The sequence below is a fragment of the Scyliorhinus torazame genome, chromosome 8 (assembly GCF_047496885.1).
Source record: "Scyliorhinus torazame isolate Kashiwa2021f chromosome 8, sScyTor2.1, whole genome shotgun sequence".
In the NCBI taxonomy this organism is placed as follows: Eukaryota; Metazoa; Chordata; class Chondrichthyes; order Carcharhiniformes; family Scyliorhinidae; genus Scyliorhinus; species Scyliorhinus torazame.
This window is the reverse complement of record NC_092714.1, coordinates 277,986,523-278,005,628: the sequence shown is the minus strand read 5'-3', so window position 1 is coordinate 278,005,628 and position 19,106 is coordinate 277,986,523. Positions and strand designations below refer to the sequence as shown.

The 19,106-nt window shown below is 47.9% G+C and overlaps 1 protein-coding gene across 1 annotated transcript in view; it reads left to right on the top strand.

Moving 5' to 3' along the window:
• Positions 1 to 19,106, top strand: part of cyc1 (cytochrome c-1) — an 81,921-nt gene that overhangs the window by 49,301 nt on the left and 13,514 nt on the right. The window contains exon 4 of the mRNA XM_072515396.1: positions 15,407 to 15,564. Within this exon, the coding sequence (XP_072371497.1) occupies positions 15,407 to 15,564 (158 nt within the window). The remainder of the gene's footprint in view (positions 1 to 15,406; positions 15,565 to 19,106) is intronic.

Genomic DNA, 19,106 nt, shown 5'->3' with positions numbered 1-19,106 from the left:
CCCATCTGGTCCATAAACCCCCTCAGCACCTTGGCCCGCCACCGGCCACCTGCCTGTCCTAGACCGAGAGTGATCCAATGCCGGATCCAGCACCGTGTTGATGTCGTCCGTCCCCCCCCCCCATTATCAAGCCCCCTGTCTCCAAGTCCGGGATCCGCCCATCATGCGCCGCATGAACCCCGCATCGTCCCAATTCGGGGTGTATGCATTTACCAAGACCACCCACACCCCCTGCAGCTTACCACTCACCATCACATACCTACCTCCATTGTCTGCCACGATGCTCAACGCCGCAAACGACACCCGCTTCCCCACCAAAACGCCACACCCTGATTTTTTTGCATCCAACCCCGAATGGAACACCTGCCCTACCCACCCCTCTCTTAGCCTTACCTGATCTGCCACCCGCAGATACGTTTCCTGGAGCATGACCACATCTCCCTTCAGGTGCGCGAACACACGGGCCCGTTTGACCAGCTCGTTCAGGCCTCTTACATTCCAGGTTATCAGCCGGATCAGGGGGCTCCCCCCCCCCCCCCCTGCCGATTAGTCATTACCCTTTCTAGGCCAGCCACGTGCCTGCACCCCCCGCACTTCCCGTTCCCCCCAGCAGCAGACCCCCACCCCGACCTCCTCTACAGACTCCAGCTCCCCCTTGGCCATTCCAGCAGCAACCCGGCCCCACCCCTTTCCACCCTTAGCACGGGGAAAAGCCCGTGCTTTCCACCCACCTGACCCGCCTCTTCTGGCGCAGCTCCCTTTCCAGGCCCAGTCCCAATTCCCCCGGCTCAGGCCCCATCTCCATTACCAGCCACCGACGCCCACAGGCTTTTACCTGCCCCCCCCACACGAACCCACCCGGCAGACAGAAGAAACATTGCCCAATCAACCGCACAATCCCCCCAAAACACGACACAACAGTCCAAACCATCCCCCCTCAGCACCCCCCTCGTCGCCAGCCCTTAATCCAAGTCCATCTTTTCGGCCTCAATAAAGGTCCACGCTTCCTCCGGCGTCTCAAAGTAATGGTGATGTTCCCTGTAGGTGACCCACAGTTGCGCCGGCTGCAACATGCCGAACTTCACCCCTCTCCGATGCAGCACCGCCTTAGCCCGATTGTACTCTGCTCTCTTCTTAGTCACCTCCGTGCTCCAGTCCTGATAAATCCGGACCTCTGCGTCCTCCCACCTGCTGCTCCGCTCTTTCTTGGCCCAATTTAAGTCACATTCTCTGTCCACGAAACGTCCTCGCCAGCACTCGATGGGCCCCCTCCAGCTCCAGGGGCCCCTGGAAGGCCCCCGCGCCCATCAGCGTGTTTAACATGGTGACCACGTAGGTTCTGACATCCGATCCTTCCAGCCCCTCCGGGAGACCCAGAATCCGCAGATTCTTTCTTCTCGACCGGTTCTCCATGTCCTCGAACTTCGCCTGCCATTTCTTATGGAGCACCTCCACCGCCAGGCCCAAGATCTCGTCCTCATTCTCCGAGACCTTTTGCCGGACCTCCCGGAGCGCCGCCCCTTGGGCTGTCTGAGTCTCAAGTAGCTTGTCAATTGATGCCTTCATCGGCTCCAGCAGCTCTGCCTTCAGCTCCGTGAAGCAGCGCTGGAGAAACTCCTGCTCCTGTGACCACTGCGCCCACGCTGCCTGCTTTCCACCCGCCGCCATCTTGGTCTTCCTCCCTCGCACCTTTCTCTGCTCCAATTCCACTTTTTCCACCGCTCCACTCCTGGTCCAATCCATACAGTGCTGGGGGAATATTGCTGTCCTTCCCACACTGGGAATTGTCGAAAAAGTGCCGTTGGGGGCCCTAAAAAGAGCCCAAAAGTCAGTTTCTTGCGGGAGCTGCCGAACGTGTGACTTAGCTCCGCATAGCCGCAACCGGGAGCCTCGTAAATAAAGTTAACAAGGTTACTTGCTGTTCTCAGTTAAGCAGTTCTGAAATAAAAGGAAAAACTTAAACCTACTAAATATACCTGCTACTAATTCCAATTAAGCAATACAGTTCAAATGTCACTTATAATTAAGGTTAACACAGGTTAATTATCTGTGTTGATACTTAACGGGAGATACTTTCAAGAGCAGATCCAATACACATCTGTCTTGTCAGACTCAAATCCTATGGCAAACTGCTGTTCAACTTAAAATCTTATAACAGACTGAAAACCCACAGACAGACCTGGCTCCTCCCATTTATTACATCATCTGTATCCCACTAACCTGCATGACCTGCTCAACTAGGACTAAATATAATCCCTCAAAGTATCTTCTCTCCAGGGAATCTCCAGCAATCATAACAACATCCCATCACCCCTTTATCTGTAACCTGTTAAGTGGTTGGAATGAATAACTACCCTACTCTTTTGACACCTTAAATACAGTTTTAGTAGACACACCGTCTGTATGTATTCTAAACCAGGGTTTTTAATAATATTACTGCAACAAATATGAAATAATATACAACAATTTTTACATCCTTCAATACAAAAACTAACAAACCACTATTTAACATGAAAAAATTGGATAATACAATATCCCTCCCCTCCCCCAAGCTTCACAACTATTCACAGATTTAATGGTTATCACTGGTGACAACTTTTCTTAAGTTACAAAGATCCCATTAACACACAGTTCCTTTTAAGCAGAATGATTGGCTATGGTTAAATGAGAACACAAGTTAATGGCTGGGGATTTTTTCCTCAGAATCTCTCCAGATGATCATCACATGAGCGTTTCCAAACTCGACTCCCAAAAACAAGCTTAAAAATCTCTCATAAGAATGCTTTCCCTTAGCGGTTTGCATTCTGAAATTCAGGCCCGGCTTTGCAAATGACACTTAAACAAAGCTTCCATTCCACTTTTAACAGTGAAACCAGTCCAGGTTTTACACTGCCCCTTTTGGATTTCTGTGTCTTATCTGCTTTCACACAAACTCTGAGATCCAGACACTTATTCCATAGTTATTTCAACTCGAGCTGCTCTTCAGGGAGGGAAAACAGGAGCAAGACAATTTCTTCATGGAATATTGGTCTCACTGGCTTGATCAGCAGTTATTGCCAATCCCTAACTACCCTGGAGGTGCTGAGCTGCCATCTTGAACTGCTGCAGTGCATGTGGTGTAAGTACACACTCAATGTTGGAAGGGGGTTCCAGAGTTCTGACCCTGTTGGGAAAATAATGGAAGTTTTAAGGGATATATATTTGCATTGGTAAACATTAGAAAGGGGCTGTTTAGCACAGGGCTAAATCGCTGGCTTTGAAAGCAGACCAAGGCAGGCCAGCAGCACGGTTCAATTCCCGTAACAGCCTCCCTGAACAGGCGCCGGAATGTGGCGACTAGGGGCTTTTCACAGTAACTTAATTGAAGCCTGCTTGTGACAAGCGATTTTCATTTCATTTCATAAGGTACAGTTTTAAGTGCGTTTAATTTATTGGTTCTGTGCCTGGAAGGGTAAAACCTAGAATTGGATTCATGCTGGGAAACTATGTTTCTATTGTGCTTAGAGAGGGCTACAGCATGAAGAATAAATAAAAGGCAGTAGCACGTGGGGATTGCTTAGCAGCTGAGGCCTTGTAAGGTATAGAAACTTTGAGCAAATTTATGGGCACTTGGAGACACGTAGTGAGAGAGAAGGCAGCTCTCATCTCTGCTGGAAGCAGTGGGTTTAGAAAGCTAGAGAGGGAACATCTCTCTCAGCTTTGCTGGAAGAAAAGTCAGACTATGGATGAATGGTTAAGAAAGCAAGTGTGGAGATCTGAAGAGTAACAAGTTGAGGAAACTAGAGAAATGAAGAGAAGATTCCAAGAGGTCTGAGGTTAAAGGTACTAGAACGGAGAACTGTTCAGTAAAGTCAGAGTTGAATAGGCCAGAAAGATATCAGAAGTGATTTTCAGGTTTGTGAGATTTTAAGACCACTCTGTCAAATTAAAGAGGACATGAGATGAAACTGCCTAGAGGGTGGTGGGTGTTTGGAATTCACTACCTAGTTAGGTGGTGGACGTAGAAACCCTCTCATTTAAAAGTACCTGAATTTATACCTAAAGTGCAAGAAACTGCAGAGTGTGGTGAACTCAGCCCAACGCATCACACAAGCTTGCCACCCGCACATTGATTCTGTCTACACCTCCCGCTGCCTCAGGAGGGCAGATAGCATTATCAGAGACTCCTCGCACCTCCTTCTTCCAGACCCTTCCATCAGGCAGAAGATACAGAAGTCTGAGGACCCGCACATCCAGACATAATAACAGCCTCCCCACAGCTACTAGACTCCTCAACGATTCTTCCTCGGACTGATCTGTTCCCTGTAGGAACACTATTCACGACGCCCTATGCTGCTCTTGCTCATGTATTTGCTTTGTTTGGCCCCTTGTTCCGCACCGTAACCAATCACTGTTTGTTGATGTACCATTTGTCAATGTTCTCTGTTGATTATTCTTTTGTCTACTGTGTACATTCCCTTGGTCGCAGAAAAATTCTTTTCACTGTACTTCGGTACATGTGACACAAGTCAAAATCAAAGTGAGGTAACCTGCAAAGCTACGGGCTGGATGCTGGAAGGTGGGATTAGAATGGGCAGCTCATTTTCTTATTTTTTTCTTTTTCGTTTGAAATTTCTGTGCCATACATTTACTATGGTTTCTGTGACTCTAGTTGCTGCTGTTTCTGGAAAAGACAGCATTTTGAAAGAAAAGGTAATTAAGCAGTTTTAAAGAAGCCGGGAACCTCTTGACCCTGGTGCTCTCTGGCTTTGGGGGGAAAACATGATTTGAAAAAGTATGTTTAAAATCTGGTACGTGTTTTGCTTTGGGGAGAAAACAAGAAGGATCAATTACTTGATTAAAGACAATAGCTCCTGAAACTCCAGACCCAGTCGAAAGCAAAAAGTGAACAGACATTGCTCTGAAGTCGCTCTAATTTCTGAAATTGACTGCCGTCAAGTTTCCTGCAAAGTCCTCTTGAAAAGTAGTGCAAGCGTCATTGATTATTTCGTAAACCAGTGCTGGTGGATCAGCCGTATAACCCAGACACCATGCCACAGACTCCCATCTATCCTTTTCCCTCGAATCATTAACTTTTTGGCAGAATTACTCTATTTTAATTTTTTTTTATGTGTGAGAGAGAGTTAGGGTATATTTCATACTGTATGTTAATAAGCTTCACCTTTCTCTGCACAGGTTTGGTATAATAAACTAATAATTTTGTTGTTTGGAGAAGAAACATGGACATTGAGTAGTCTATCTGAGATTCACGAGTAAATCACCGATTTGTCCATATAGCTAGCTGGAGAAATCGTTTAACTATGTTGTGACCTGAGGAATAGTGGAACTAGTGACCGATGGTACACTACTCCTATCTCCGTGTTAAGAGGTAGCTGTAGATGGTGGATGCGTTGGTGGTCATCTAATCCAAAATTCTATAGATTCTGGAATAGTGCCTGCAGATCGGAAGGTCGCAAATGTAATTCCATTCTTCAAGAAAGGAGGGAGAGAGAAAACGGAAACTACAGATCTGTTAACCTGACAAAGGTACTAGGAAAATTCTTGAATCTATTATAAAGGATGTGATAAGTGGACAGTTAGAAAATAATGATCGGATTGGGCAGACTCAACATGAATTTATGAAAGTAGAATCCTGTTTGACAAACCTATTGGAGTTTTTTTTTAAAATAATATTTTATTGAAAATTTTTGGTCAACCAACACAGTACATTGTGCATCCTTTACACAACATTGTAACAATACAGATAATAATGACCTTTTTAAGTTTAAACAAAAACAACAACAAATAAATAAATATTAAATAACAAAAAAATAAAAACTAGCCCTAATTGGCAACTGCCTTGTCTGAGGCCACCCATCCCCCCCCATCCCTCCCCCCCCCCCCCCCCAAGTCCTGGGCCGCTGCTGCTGCCTTTTTTGTTCTCCCCTATCTATCTTTCCGCAAGATATTCGACGAACGGTTGCCACCGCCTAGTAAACCCTTGAGCCGACCCCCTTAGGACGAACTTAATCCGCTCTAACTTTATGAACCCCGCCATATCATTTATCCAGGTCTCCACCCCCGGGGGCTTGGCTTCTTTCCACATTAGCAATATCCTGCGCCGGGCTACTAGGGACGCAAAGGCCAAAACATCGGCCTCTTTCGCCTCCTGCACTCCCGGCTCTTGTGCAACCCCAAATATAGCCAACCCCCAGCTTGGTTCGACCCGGACTCCTACTACTTTCGAAAGCACCTTTGTCACCCCCATCCAAAACCCCTGTAGTGCCGGGCATGACCAAAACATATGGGTATGATTCGCCTGGCTTCTCGAGCACCTCGCACACCTATCCTCCACCCCAAAAAATTTACTGAGCCGTGTTCCAGTCATATGTGCCCTGTGTAATACCTTAAACTGAATCAGGCTTAGCCTGGCGCACGAGGACGACGAGTTTACCCTGTTTAGGGCATCTGCCCACATCCCCTCCTCAATCTCCTCCCCTAGCTCTTCTTCCCATTTTCCTTTTAGTTCGTCCATCATAGTCTCCCCTTCGTCTCTCATTTCCCTATATATATCCGACACCTTACCGTCCCCCACCCATTTCTTTGAGATGACTCTGTCCTGCACCTCTTGTGTCGGGAGCTGCGGGAATTCCCTCACCTGTTGCCTCGCAAAAGCCCTCAATTGCATGTACCTGAATGCATTCCCTTGGGGCAACCCATATTTCTCGGTCAGCGCTCCCAGACTCGCAAACTTCCCATCCACAAATAGATCTTTCAATTGCGTTATACCTGCTCTTTGCCACATTCCATATCCCCCATCCATTCCCCCCGGGGCAAACCTATGGTTGTTTCTTATCGGGGACCCCCCCAGTGCTCCGGTCTTTCCCCTATGTCGTCTCCACTGTCCCCAAATCTTCAGTGTAGCTACCACCACCGGACTCGTGGTATAGTTCCTTGGTGAGAACGGCAATGGGGCTGTCACCATAGCCTGCAGGCTGGTCCCCCTACAGGACGCCCTCTCTAATCTCTTCCACGCCGCTCCTTCCTCCTCTCCCATCCACTTACTCACCATTGAAATATTAGCGGCCCAATAATACTCACTTAGGCTCGGTAGTGCCAGCCCCCCCCTATCCCTACTACGCTGTAAGAATCCCTTCCTCACTCTCGGAGTCTTCCCGGCCCAAACAAAACCCATGATACTCTTTTCTATCCTTTTGAAAAAAGCCTTCGTGATCACCACCGGGAGACACTGAAACACAAAGAGGAATCTCGGGAGGACCACCATCTTAACCGCCTGCACCCTCCCTGCCATTGACAATGCTACCATATCCCATCTCTTGAAATCTTCCTCCATCTGTTCCACCAACCGCGTCAAATTTAGCCTGTGCAATGTGCCCCAATTCTTAGCTATCTGGATCCCCAGGTAACGAAAGTCTCTTGTTACCTTCCTCAACGGTAGGTCTTCTATTTCTCTGCTCTGCTCCCCTGGATGCACCACAAACAGCTCACTCTTCCCCATGTTCAATTTATACCCTGAAAAATCCCCAAACTCCAAGTATCCGCATTATTTCTGGCATCCCCTCCGCTGGATCCGCCACATATAGTAGCAGATCATCCGCATATAAAGATACCCGGTGTTCTTCTCCTCCCCTAAGTATTCCCCTCCATCCCTTGGAACCTCTCAGCGCTATCGCCAGGGGCTCAATCGCCAGTGCAAACAGTAATGGGGACAGAGGACATCCCTGCCTTGTCCCTCTATGGAGCCGAAAATATGCCGATCCCCATCCATTCGTGACCACACTCGCCACTGGGGCCCTATACAACAGCTGCACCCATCTAACATACCCCTCTCCGAACCCAAATCTCCTCAACACCTCCCACAGATAATCCCACTCCACTCTATCAAATGCTTTCTCGGCATCCATCGCCACTACTATCTCCGTTTCACCCTCTGGTGGGGCCATCATCATTACCCCTAACAACCTCCGTATGTTCGTGTTCAGCTGTCTCCCCTTCACAAACCCAGTTTGGTCCTCATGAACCACCCCCGGGACACATTCCTCTATTCTCATTGCCATTACCTTGGCCAAGACCTTGGCATCTACATTGAGGAGGGAGATTGGTCTGTAGGACCCGCATTGTAGCGGATCCTTTTCCTTCTTTAAAAGAAGCGATATCGTTGCTTCTGACATAGTCGGGGGCAGTTGTCCCCTTTCCTTTGCCTCGTTAAAGGTCCTCGTCAGTAGCGGGGCGAGCAAGTCCAAATATTTTCTGTAAAATTCAACTGGGAATCCGTCCGGTCCCGGAACCTTTCCCGTCTGCATGTTCCTAATTCCTTTCACCACTTCTTCTACCATGATCTGTGCTCCTAATCCCATCCTTTCCTGCTCTTCCACCTTGGGAATTTCCAGCCGATCCAAAAACTCCATCATTCTCTCCCTCCCATCCGGGGGTTGAGCTTCATACAATTTTTTATAAAATGTCTTAAACACTTCATTCACTCTCTCCGCTCCCCGCTCCGTCTCTCCATCTTCGTCTCTCACCCCCCCTATTTCCCTCGCTGCTCCCCTTTTCCTCAATTGGTGTGCCAGCAATCTGCTCGCCTTCTCTCCATATTCATACTGTACACCCTGCGCCTTCCTCCATTGTGCCTCTGCAGTGCCTGTGGTCAGCAAGTCAAATTCCACATGCAGCCTTTGCCTTTCCCTGTACAGTCCCTCCTCCGGTGCTTCCGCATACTGTCTGTCCACCCTCAAAAGTTCTTGCAACAACCGCTCCCGTTCCTTACTCTCCTGCTTCCCTTTATGTGTCCTCATTGATATCAGCTCCCCCCTAACCACCGCCTTCAACGCCTCCCAGACCACTCCCATCTGAACCTCCCCATTGTCATTGAGTTCCAAGTACTTTTCAATGCATCCCCTCACCCTTAAGCACACCCCCTCACCCGCCATTAGTCCCATGTCCATTCTCCAGGGTGGACGCCCTCTTGTTTCCTCCCCTATCTCCAAGTCTACCCAGTGTGGGGCATGATCCGAAATGGCTATAGCCGTATATTCCGTTCCCCTCACCCTCGGGATCAATGCCCTACCCAACACAAAAAAGTCTATGCGTGAATAGACTTTATGGACATAGGAGAAAAACGAGAACTCCTTACTCCTAGGTCTACTGAATCTCCACGGGTCCACCCCTCCCATCTGCTCCATAAAATCCTTAAGCACCTTGGCTGCTGCCGGCATCCTACCAGTCCTGGACTTCGACCTATCCAGCCTTGGTTCCAACACCGTGTTAAAGTCTCCCCCCATTATCAGCTTTCCGGTCTCTAGGTCTGGGATGCGTCCTAGCATTCGCCTCATAAAATTGGCATCGTCCCAATTCGGGGCATACACGTTTACCAACACCACCATCTCTCCCTGTAATTTGCCACTCACCATCACGTATCTGCCCCCGTTATCCGCCACTATAGTCTTTGCCTCGAACATTACCCGCTTCCCCACTAATATAGCCACCCCCCTGTTTTTCGCATCCAGCCCCGAATGGAACACCTGCCCTACCCATCCTTTGTGCAACCTAACCTGATCTATCAGTTTCAGGTGCGTTTCCTGTAACATGACCACATCTGCTTTAAGTTTCTTAAGGTGTGCGAGTACTCGTGCCCTCTTTATCGGCCCGTTAAGCCCCCTCACGTTCCACGTGATCAGCCGAGTTGGGGGGCTTCCCACCCCCCCCCCCCTTGCCGGTTAGCCATCATCTTTTTCCAGCTTCTCGCCCAGTTCCCACGCAGCTGTATTTCTCCCAGACGGTGCCCCCCCGCCCATCCTTTCCCGTACCCACTCCCCCCTTTCCCCAGCAGCAGCAACCCAGTAATTCCCCCCCCCCCCCCCCCCCCGCTAGACCCCCCGCTAGCGTAATTACTCCCCCCATGTTGCTCCCAGAAGTCAGCAAACTCTGGCTGACCTCGGCTTCCCCCCGTGATCACGGCTCGCACCGTGCGGCGCCCCCTCCTTCCTGCTTCTCTATTCCCGCCATAATTATCATAGCGCGGGAACCAAGCCCGCGCCTCTCCCTCGGCCCCGCCTCCCATGGCCAACGCCCCATCTCCTCTCCCTCCCCACCTCCCCCCATCACCACCAGTGGGAGAAAGAAAAGTTACCATACCGCAGGATTAATCATACAATCCCTCTTCGCCCCCCCCCCCCCCCCCCCCCCCACTCGTCCCACCACTTTGTCCAAACGTTCATTTTCGTAGTCCAATCATTCCAATTTTTCTTCTACAATAAAAGTCCACGCTTCATCCGCCGTCTCAAAGTAGTGGTGCCTCCCTTGATATGTGACCCACAGTCTTGCCGGTTGCAGCATTCCAAACTTTATCTTTTTTTTGTGAAGTACCGCTTTGGCCCGATTAAAGCTCGCCCTCCTTCTCGCCACCTCCGCACTCCAATCTTGATAGACGCGGATCACCGCGTTCTCCCATTTACTACACCGAGTTTTCTTCGCCCATCTAAGGACCATTTCTCTATCCTTAAAACGGAGGAATCTCACCACTATGGCTCTGGGAGCTTCTCCTGCTCTCGATCCTCGCACCATAACTCGGTATGCTCCCTCCACCTCCAACGGACCCGTCGGGGCCTCCACTCCCATTAACGAGTGCAGCATCGTGCTCACATATGCCCCGACGTCCGCCCCCTCCACACCTTCAGGAAGGCCAAGAATCCTCAAGTTGTTCCTCCTTGCGTTATTTTCCAGTGCCTCCAACCTCTCCACAGATCGTTTCTGGTGTGCCTCCTGTATCTCCGACTTCACCACCAGGCCCTGTATATCGTTTTCATTCTCTGCTGCTTTCGCCTTCACAACCCGAAGCTCCTGCTCCTGGGTCTTTTGTTCCTCCTTTAGCCCTTCGATCGCCTGTCGTATCGGGGCCAACAACTCTTTCTTCATTTCCTTTTTTATCTCCTCCACGCAGCGTTTCAAAAACTCTTGTTGTTCAGGGCCCCATATGAAACTGCCACCTTCCGACGCCATCTTGGTTTCTGCTTGCCTTCCTTGCCGCTGCTCCAAAGGATCCGCTGCAATCCGGCCACTTTCCTCTCCTTTTTCCATCCGTGTCCAGGGGGAACACCCTTCTGGTTTACCGCACGGTGTTTTCAGCCGTTAAAATTGCCGTTGGGGCTCCTATCAAGAGCCCAAAAGTCCGTTTCACAGGGAGCTGCCGAAACATGCGACTCAGCTGGTCATCGCCGCACCCGGAAGTCCCCCCTATTGGAGTTTTTAAGAGGATGTAAGTAGGCTAGATAAGGGGAACCCAGTGGAAGTGGTGTTTTTAGTTTTTCAGAAGGCTTTCAATAAGGTCCCACACAAGGTTTGGAAGCAACATTAGAGCTCATGGGATTGAAGATAATAAACTGGCATAGATTGACCATTGGTTAACAAACAGAAAACAATGGGGTAGAGATACGGAGGCTGTAACTTGTGGAGTTCTGCAAGGATCAGTGCTTTGGCCCCAGATGTTCATAATCTATCAATGATTTGGATGTCGGGGCAAAATGTAATATTCGAAGTTGACACAAAACTAGGTGCGCTTGTGAGTTGAGAAGGGTGCAAAGAGGCTTCAAGGTGTGATTTTTGACAGACAAAGTAAGCGGACAAGAACATGGCAGATGGAATATAATGTGGAAAAATGTGACGTTATCCTCTTTTTAGGAAAAACAGAAATGCAAGAGTATTTCTTAAATGGTGAGACTGGGAAATGTTGATGTCCAAAGAGACCTGGCTGTTCTTGTTCATGTGTTACTGAAAGCTAACATGCAGGTGTAGCAAGTAATTCCATAGACTATCTTGGCCTTTATCGCAAGATGATTTAAGTACAGGAGTAAAGAAGTCTTGCTGCAATTGTATAGAGCCTTGATGAGACCACACTTCGAGTATTATTGTTACAGGAGTTTCCCAGCTAGTCAACTATAGTGTTCCTCACTCTCCAACTGACCAGACGGCATTAAGTTTCAATTCAAAAAAACTTTATTCAAGCTATAAAAGGGGAGCTAAACATTTACCGCATGGTTTGCCAGCTCGCCGGACAAGGAAAATACAGAAGTTATACCGTTTGCTTATCTTCCAAGTAATTATCATATACCAATCAAAGTTTACATTTTGTGTAGAAATTATCTGTATACATTCATAGCTAGTAATTAGGATTGCATAATGTATAACACATGAGTATAATTAACCAATCATATTTTGGGCACATATACTTAATTATAATATCACCAAGCACCAATTTGTCTTGACTTCTCCACCATCTGCTAGACATAAATAAGAGAAAAATATGCCTCACCAGTGATGTACCATACTCCTTTCCCTTTGTCCCAGTGTCCAGTGGGCCTGCCCCTGTGTCCAGTGGGCCTGCCCCGGTGTCCCGTGGGCGTGCCCTTGTGTCCCGTGGGCCTGGCCTGTGGGCGTGCCCCTGTGTCCCGTGGGCGTGGCCAGTGGGCGCATATGTCCTGCAACTGTGTAATGATCAATTGAATATTTGTGTGTAAGCTGTGTGACCAAAGCCTCCCTATAATTAATATAGCAATGGTCCTTGAATCTGTAGGCAGTCTGAGCTGAAGCAACTGGTTTCTCATCACTGTTTTTTGTCTTTTATAATTTAGCAGCGTGTGTGATTTTACCTTGTGTAATTTTGAACTCTTTAAATATTGTACAGTTTTGATCTCTTTACCTGAGGAAGGATATACTGACCACCAAGAATGCAACAAATGTTCACCAGACTCATTCCTGGGATAATGGGATTGTTCTATGAGGAGCGATTAAGGAAACTCAGCCTGTATTCTCTATAGTTTAAACGAATGAGAGGTGACCTCATTGAGGCAATAAAATTCCTACAGAACTCAATGGGTTAGATGCAAGAAGGATGGTTGAGGGGGATCGAAAGCCAAGGGACACCGTTTCAGAGTCAGAGATATGCCATTTCGAACCGAGACAAAGAGGAATTTCCTCAGTCAGAGCATGGTGAATCTTTTGAATTCTCTGTCCAGAGGAGGTTCAGTTGTTGAGTTTGTTCAAGACAAGAGTTTTATCGATTTCTCCAGATTAAAAACATCGATGGATATGGGATTAATGCAGGAAAATGGTGTTGAGGTAGAACATCAGCCGTGATCTAGTAGAATGACAGAGTAAGCTCGAGGGGCTGAAGTTACATTCAGAGCACACGAGTGCCAGGCAGTGACCATCTCCTACAAGAGATGATCTAACTATCGCCTTGACATTCAATGGCATTCCCATCGCTAAATCCTCCACAATCAACATCCTGGGGCTACTATTGATCAGAAACTGAACCGGACCCAGCCACATTAATACTGTGGCTACCAAGGCAGGTCAAAGGTTACGAATCCTGTGGCGAGTAACTCGCCGCCTGCACACCACCTACAAGGCACAAGTCAGGAGTGTGATGGAATACTCTCCACTTGCCTGGATGAGCGCAGCTCCAACAACACTCCAGAAGCTCAATACCATCCAGGACAAAGCAGCCCCGCTTGATTGCTCCCCTTCCACAAACATTCATTCCCTCCGCCACCGATACACAGTGGCAGCCGTGTGTACCATCTACAAGATGCACTGCAGTAACTCACCAAGGTTCCTTAGACAGCACCTTCCAAACCCACGACCACTACCATCTAGAAGGACAAGAGCAGCAGATACTTGGGAACCCCACCACCTGGAGGTTCCCCTCTGAGTCACTCACCACCCTGACTTGGAAATATATCGCCGTTCCTTCACTGTCGGCGGGGCAACATCCTAGAACTTCCTCCCTAACCACAGTGGGTGTACCTACACCTCAGGGACTGCAGCGGTTCAAGAAGGCAATTCACCCATCACCTTCTAAAGGGCAACTCTGGATGGGCAATAAATGCTGGCCTAACCAGCGATGCCTACATCCCGTAAATGAATTTTAACAATAGCCTCATTATGCTCCTGTTTCCTTATACTGGCCCTGCCACATCCCATGGAAGAGTGAGGAAAATCGGAAGGGCAACCAGTCACCATTACTTTCTGATTTTTGTCCCTGAGCCTATTTTGTATCCATGCTGCTACTATCTCTAATCCCACTGGCTTCATTTTTACAAGTCTTATTAAGTGGCTCTCAATCACCTTTTGAGTGTCCATGTACACAACTACTACCCTCACCCATTCTCTGTAACTGCATCAAAGAACTCCAGTTAGACAAACGCATTCTGCCATCGGCAAATTTGTGCTGACTTTCATTTGTTAACCCTTAAATTTTCCAAATGACAATTCATTTCTCTCGGATTAAAGTCTCGAAATGTTTTCCCATTGAGTTGAATGAATTACCCTCAAAACAGCAAGGTGAACAATCAGTTGATTTGTTCTGTTTTTTGACTCCTTATGGTGAATATTAGCCTGAATCTCAGAATAATAGCACAGGGTTTTAACATCCATACTATATGGGCCAGGGTTTAGCGAACCCCAAAGTGTATCATGGAGTTCACCTGACCCACAACTTTTACTAGATTGTGGTATGGGGAGCACACGGCCCACTCTACAGGTGTGGGACAGCAGAAATGGAAAAGTACTTTTTAAAGCAAAACAATATTTATTCTATGAACTCGAGTTAACCTTTTTAAAACAAACAACAGCTTAGCAACCGTTAATTCAAATACAACCCCCAAAGACTTCAACACTAAGTAATCCTTTAAACTTTCCTTTTAACATCCATACGACTTAAAACACCTTTTGCCAGAAACACACCAGGTTAAAGTCACTACTGTTATTAGTTTTAAATCACTAGGATCGATTTACAGTCTTTAGATTACAGAGAGAGATTCATACACCTTCTGGCTGTGACTGCAGCTATCCGGCTCTGGAAACGAAACTAAAACACACCCTGCAACCGGCTCAAAAACGAAAGTAAAAAGCTGACAGACAGCCCAGCTCCACCCACTCTCTGACATCACTGCAGTAATAAACACCCATTTCTTAAAGGTACTCTCACTACAGATATTTATATACACCCCCATTTATAAACACCCATTTCTTAAAGGTACTCTCACATGACAATATGAGCAGGCAGGAGTATATACCCAAATCTGGGTCTGAGATTAGATGACTAAAGGGCTGGAAGAAGATAGGGGATCAGGGTGCTGATGTGGGATTATAATGCTGCTCGTGTGAAGGACAAACATGAACACGGGCTGGTTTGGGGCCGAGTGGCTGTTTCCATGTTTTCTAATGAATTGATTCTGACCCCCAGCTCTGAACTGGGCCAAGCTAACATCTAATACCTCAGTGTGTACAAAGCTGAAAGCTAACTTGAGTTTCTTTGGTATTGATCAGTAGTTGCCCTCCAGAAAAGCAGGAATTACCCATGCCTGCTGTTTCTTACCATCTCTCTCTCTCTCCTTACTACCTCTAGGTTGAAATTCTGGATGGACCAGATGAAACTGGAGAAATGTTCACTCGCCCTGGAAAACTCGCTGACTATTTCCCTCAACCGTATCCCAATTCTGAGGCAGCAAGAGCAGCGAATAATGGATCTTTTCCACCTGATCTCACGTACATTGCAAATGCCAGGTACCTTCCTCACGCTCACTGACTAATGCTGCAATTACTGTCTCTCAGGGAAGAATTCTTTTGTTTGCATTGTGAAAATCCAAGGGGTGAAATCTGTCCATTTCTGCGATGGTAGTTTGTTTCCCATCTGAAACTGCGCACTGATGGCTCGTCCAACATTTGTTGCCCATCCCTGATTGCAATTGAGAATGTGGGTACTGAGCTTCCGCTGATCTGTTGTCATCCAGCTGGTGCTGTTAGTGGGTTCCAGAATTTTGATTCCCTGGCACTGACGGAAACAGCAATATAATCCCAAGCAGAATGGAGCCTGGCTTGGAAGGGAACTTGCAGGTGCTATGCATCTGTTGCCCTTGTCCTTTTAGGTGGCAGAGATTGTGGATTTAGAAGGTGCTGTCAAAGGAACCTTGGCTGCAGTACATCTTGTAAATGATAAGACCATAAGACATAGGAGCAGAATTAGGCCACTCGGCCCATCGAGTCTGCTCCGCCATTCAATCATGGCTGATATTTTCTCATCCCCATTCTCCTGCCTTCTCCCCATAACCCCTGATCCCCTTATTAATCAAAAACGTATCTATCCCTGTCTTAAAGACACTCAGTGATTTGGCCTCCACAGCCTTCTGTGGCAAAGAGTCCCACAGATTCACCACGTCTGGCTGAAGAAATTCCTCCTCATCTCTGTTTTAAAGGATCGTCCCTTTAGTCTGAGATTGTGTCCTCTGCTTCTAGTTTTTCCTATAAGTGGAAGCATCCTCTCCACGCCCACTCTACAGGCAGCACGGTAGCACAAGTGGATAGCACTGTGGCTTCACAGCGCCAGGGTCCCAGGTTCGATTCCCCGCTGGGTCACTGTCTGTGTGGAGTCTGCACGTTCTCCCCGTGTCTGCGTGGGTTTCCTCCGGGTGCTCCAGTTTCCTCCCACAGTCCAAAGACGTGCAGGTTAGGTGGATTGGCCATGATAAATTGCCCTTAGTGACCAAAAAGGTTAGATGGGGTTGTTGGGTTATGGGGATAGGGTGGAAGTGTGGGCTTAAGTGGGTCGGTGCAGACTCGATGGGCCGAATGACGACCTCCTGCACTGTATGTTCTATGTTTGTTCTATCCAGGCCTCACAGTATCCTGTAAGTTTCAATAAGATCCCCCCATATCCTTTTAAACTCCAACGGGTACAGATCCAGAGTCCTCAACCGTTCCTCATACAACAAGTTCTTCATTCCAAGGATCATTCTTGTGAACCTCCTCTGGACCTTTTCCAAGGCCAGCACATCCTTCCTTAGATACGGGGCCCAAAACTGCGCACAATATTCCAAATGGGGTCTGACCGTCAGCCTCAGAAGTACATTCCTTTTCTTGTATTCTAGCCCTCTCGACATGAATGCTAACATTGCATTTGCCTTCCTAACTGCCGACTGAACCTGCACATTAACAAAGAACAAAGAAATGTACAGCACAGGAACAGGCCCTTCGGCCCTCCAAGCCCGTGCCGACCATGCTGCCCGACTAAACTACAATCATCTACACTTCCTAGGTCCGTATCCCTCTATTCCCATCCTATTCATGTATTTGTCAAGATGCCCCTTAAATGTCACTATCGTCCCTGCTTCCACCACCTCCTCCGGTAGTGAGTTCCAGGCACCCACTACCCTCTGCGTAAAAAACTTGCCTCGTACATCTACTCTAAACCTTGCCCCTCTCACCTTAAACCTATGTCCCCTAGTAATTGACCCCTCTACCCCGGGGAAAAGCCTCTGACTATCCACTCTGTCTATGCCCCTCATAATTTTGTAGACCTCTATCAGGTCGCCCCTCAACCTCCTTCGTTCCAGTGAGAACAAACCGAGTTTATTCAACCGCTCCTCATAGCTTATGCCCTCCATACCAGGCAACATTCTGGTAAATCTCTTCTGCACCCTCTCTAAAGCCTCCACATCCTTCTGGTAGTGTGGTGACCAGAATTGAACACTATACTCCAAGTGTGGCCTAACTAAGGTTCTATACAGCTGCAACATGACTTGCCAATTCTTATACTCAATGCCACGGCCAATGAAGGCAAGCATGCCGTATGCCTTCTTGACTACCTTCTCCACCTGTGTTGCCCCTTTCAGTGACCTGTGGACCTGTACTCCAAGATCTCTTTGACTTTCAATACTCTGAGAGAATCGTGAACAAGGACTCCCAAGTCCCTTTGTGCTTCTGATTTCCTAAGCATCTTTCCATTTAGAAAATAGTCTATGCCTCCATTTCTCCTTCCAAAGTGCATAGCCTCACACTTTTACAGATTGTATTCCATCTGCCACTTCTTTGCTCACTCTCCTCGCCTGTCGAAGTCCTCCTGCAGCCCGCCTGCTTCCTCAATACTACCTGCCCCTCTACAAATCTTTTGTATCATTTGCAAAGTTAGCAACAGTGCCTTCAGTTTCTTCCTCCAGATCATTAATGTATGTTGTGAAAAGGTGTGGTCCCAGCACCGATCCCTGAGACACACCGCTAATTGCCGGCTGCCATCCTGAAAAAGACCTTTATCCCCACTTCTGGAAATCTAAATAAATCAGGTCTACTGGTTCTCCTTTGTTTAACTTCCTTATCACTTCCTCAAAGAACTCTAACAGATTTGTCAGACATGACTTCCCTTTGACGAAGCCGTGCTGACTTAGTCCTATTTTACCATGCACTTCCAAGTACTCCACGATCTCATCTTTAATAACAGACTCTAAAACCTTACCAATGACTGAAGTCAGGCTAACCTGCCTATAATTTCCCATCTTCTGCCTCCCTCCCTTCTTAAACAGCTGTGTTACATTAGCCACTTTCCAGTCTTCTGGGACCCTTCCTGCCTCCAGTGATTCCTGAAAGAATCACCAATGCCTCCACAATCTCCTCCGCTATCTCTTTTAGAACCCTGGGGTGTAGTCCATCCCGTCCAGGTGATTTTTCCACCATCAGACTTCAGTTTCCCCGAAACCTTCTCCTTAGTAATGGTCACTGCACTCACCTCTGCCCCCTGGTTCTCCTGGTACACACGGTTGCCACTGTGCATCGGTGGTGTGGAGGGGGTGAATGTTAGGGATGCTTTGTCCTGGATGGTGATGAACTTCTTGAGTGTTGTTGGGGCTACACTAATCCAGGCAAGTGGAGAGTATTCAATTACATCCCTGTCTTGTGCCTTGTAGACGGTGGACAGACTTTTGTGAGTCAGGTGCTGAATTACTCGCCGCAGGATTCCCGGCCTCTGACATGCTCTTGCTCTTGTAGCCACAGTATTTATATGGCTAGTCCAGTTCAGTTTTTGGCCAGTGGAGCCTTACCTCTGGTTCCCATTGACTTCAATTCTGCGGGAGCTCCTTGATGCCACACTTGGTCAAATGCTGCCTTACTGTCCAGGGCAGTCAATCCCATCTCATCTCTGAAGTTCAGCTCCTTTGGACCAAGGCTTTAATGAGGTCAGGAGCCGAGTGGCTCTGGCAAAACCCAAGCTGAGTGTCCGTGAGCAGGTCAATGCTGTGCAAGTGCTGCTTATAACACTGTCGATGACACAATTATCC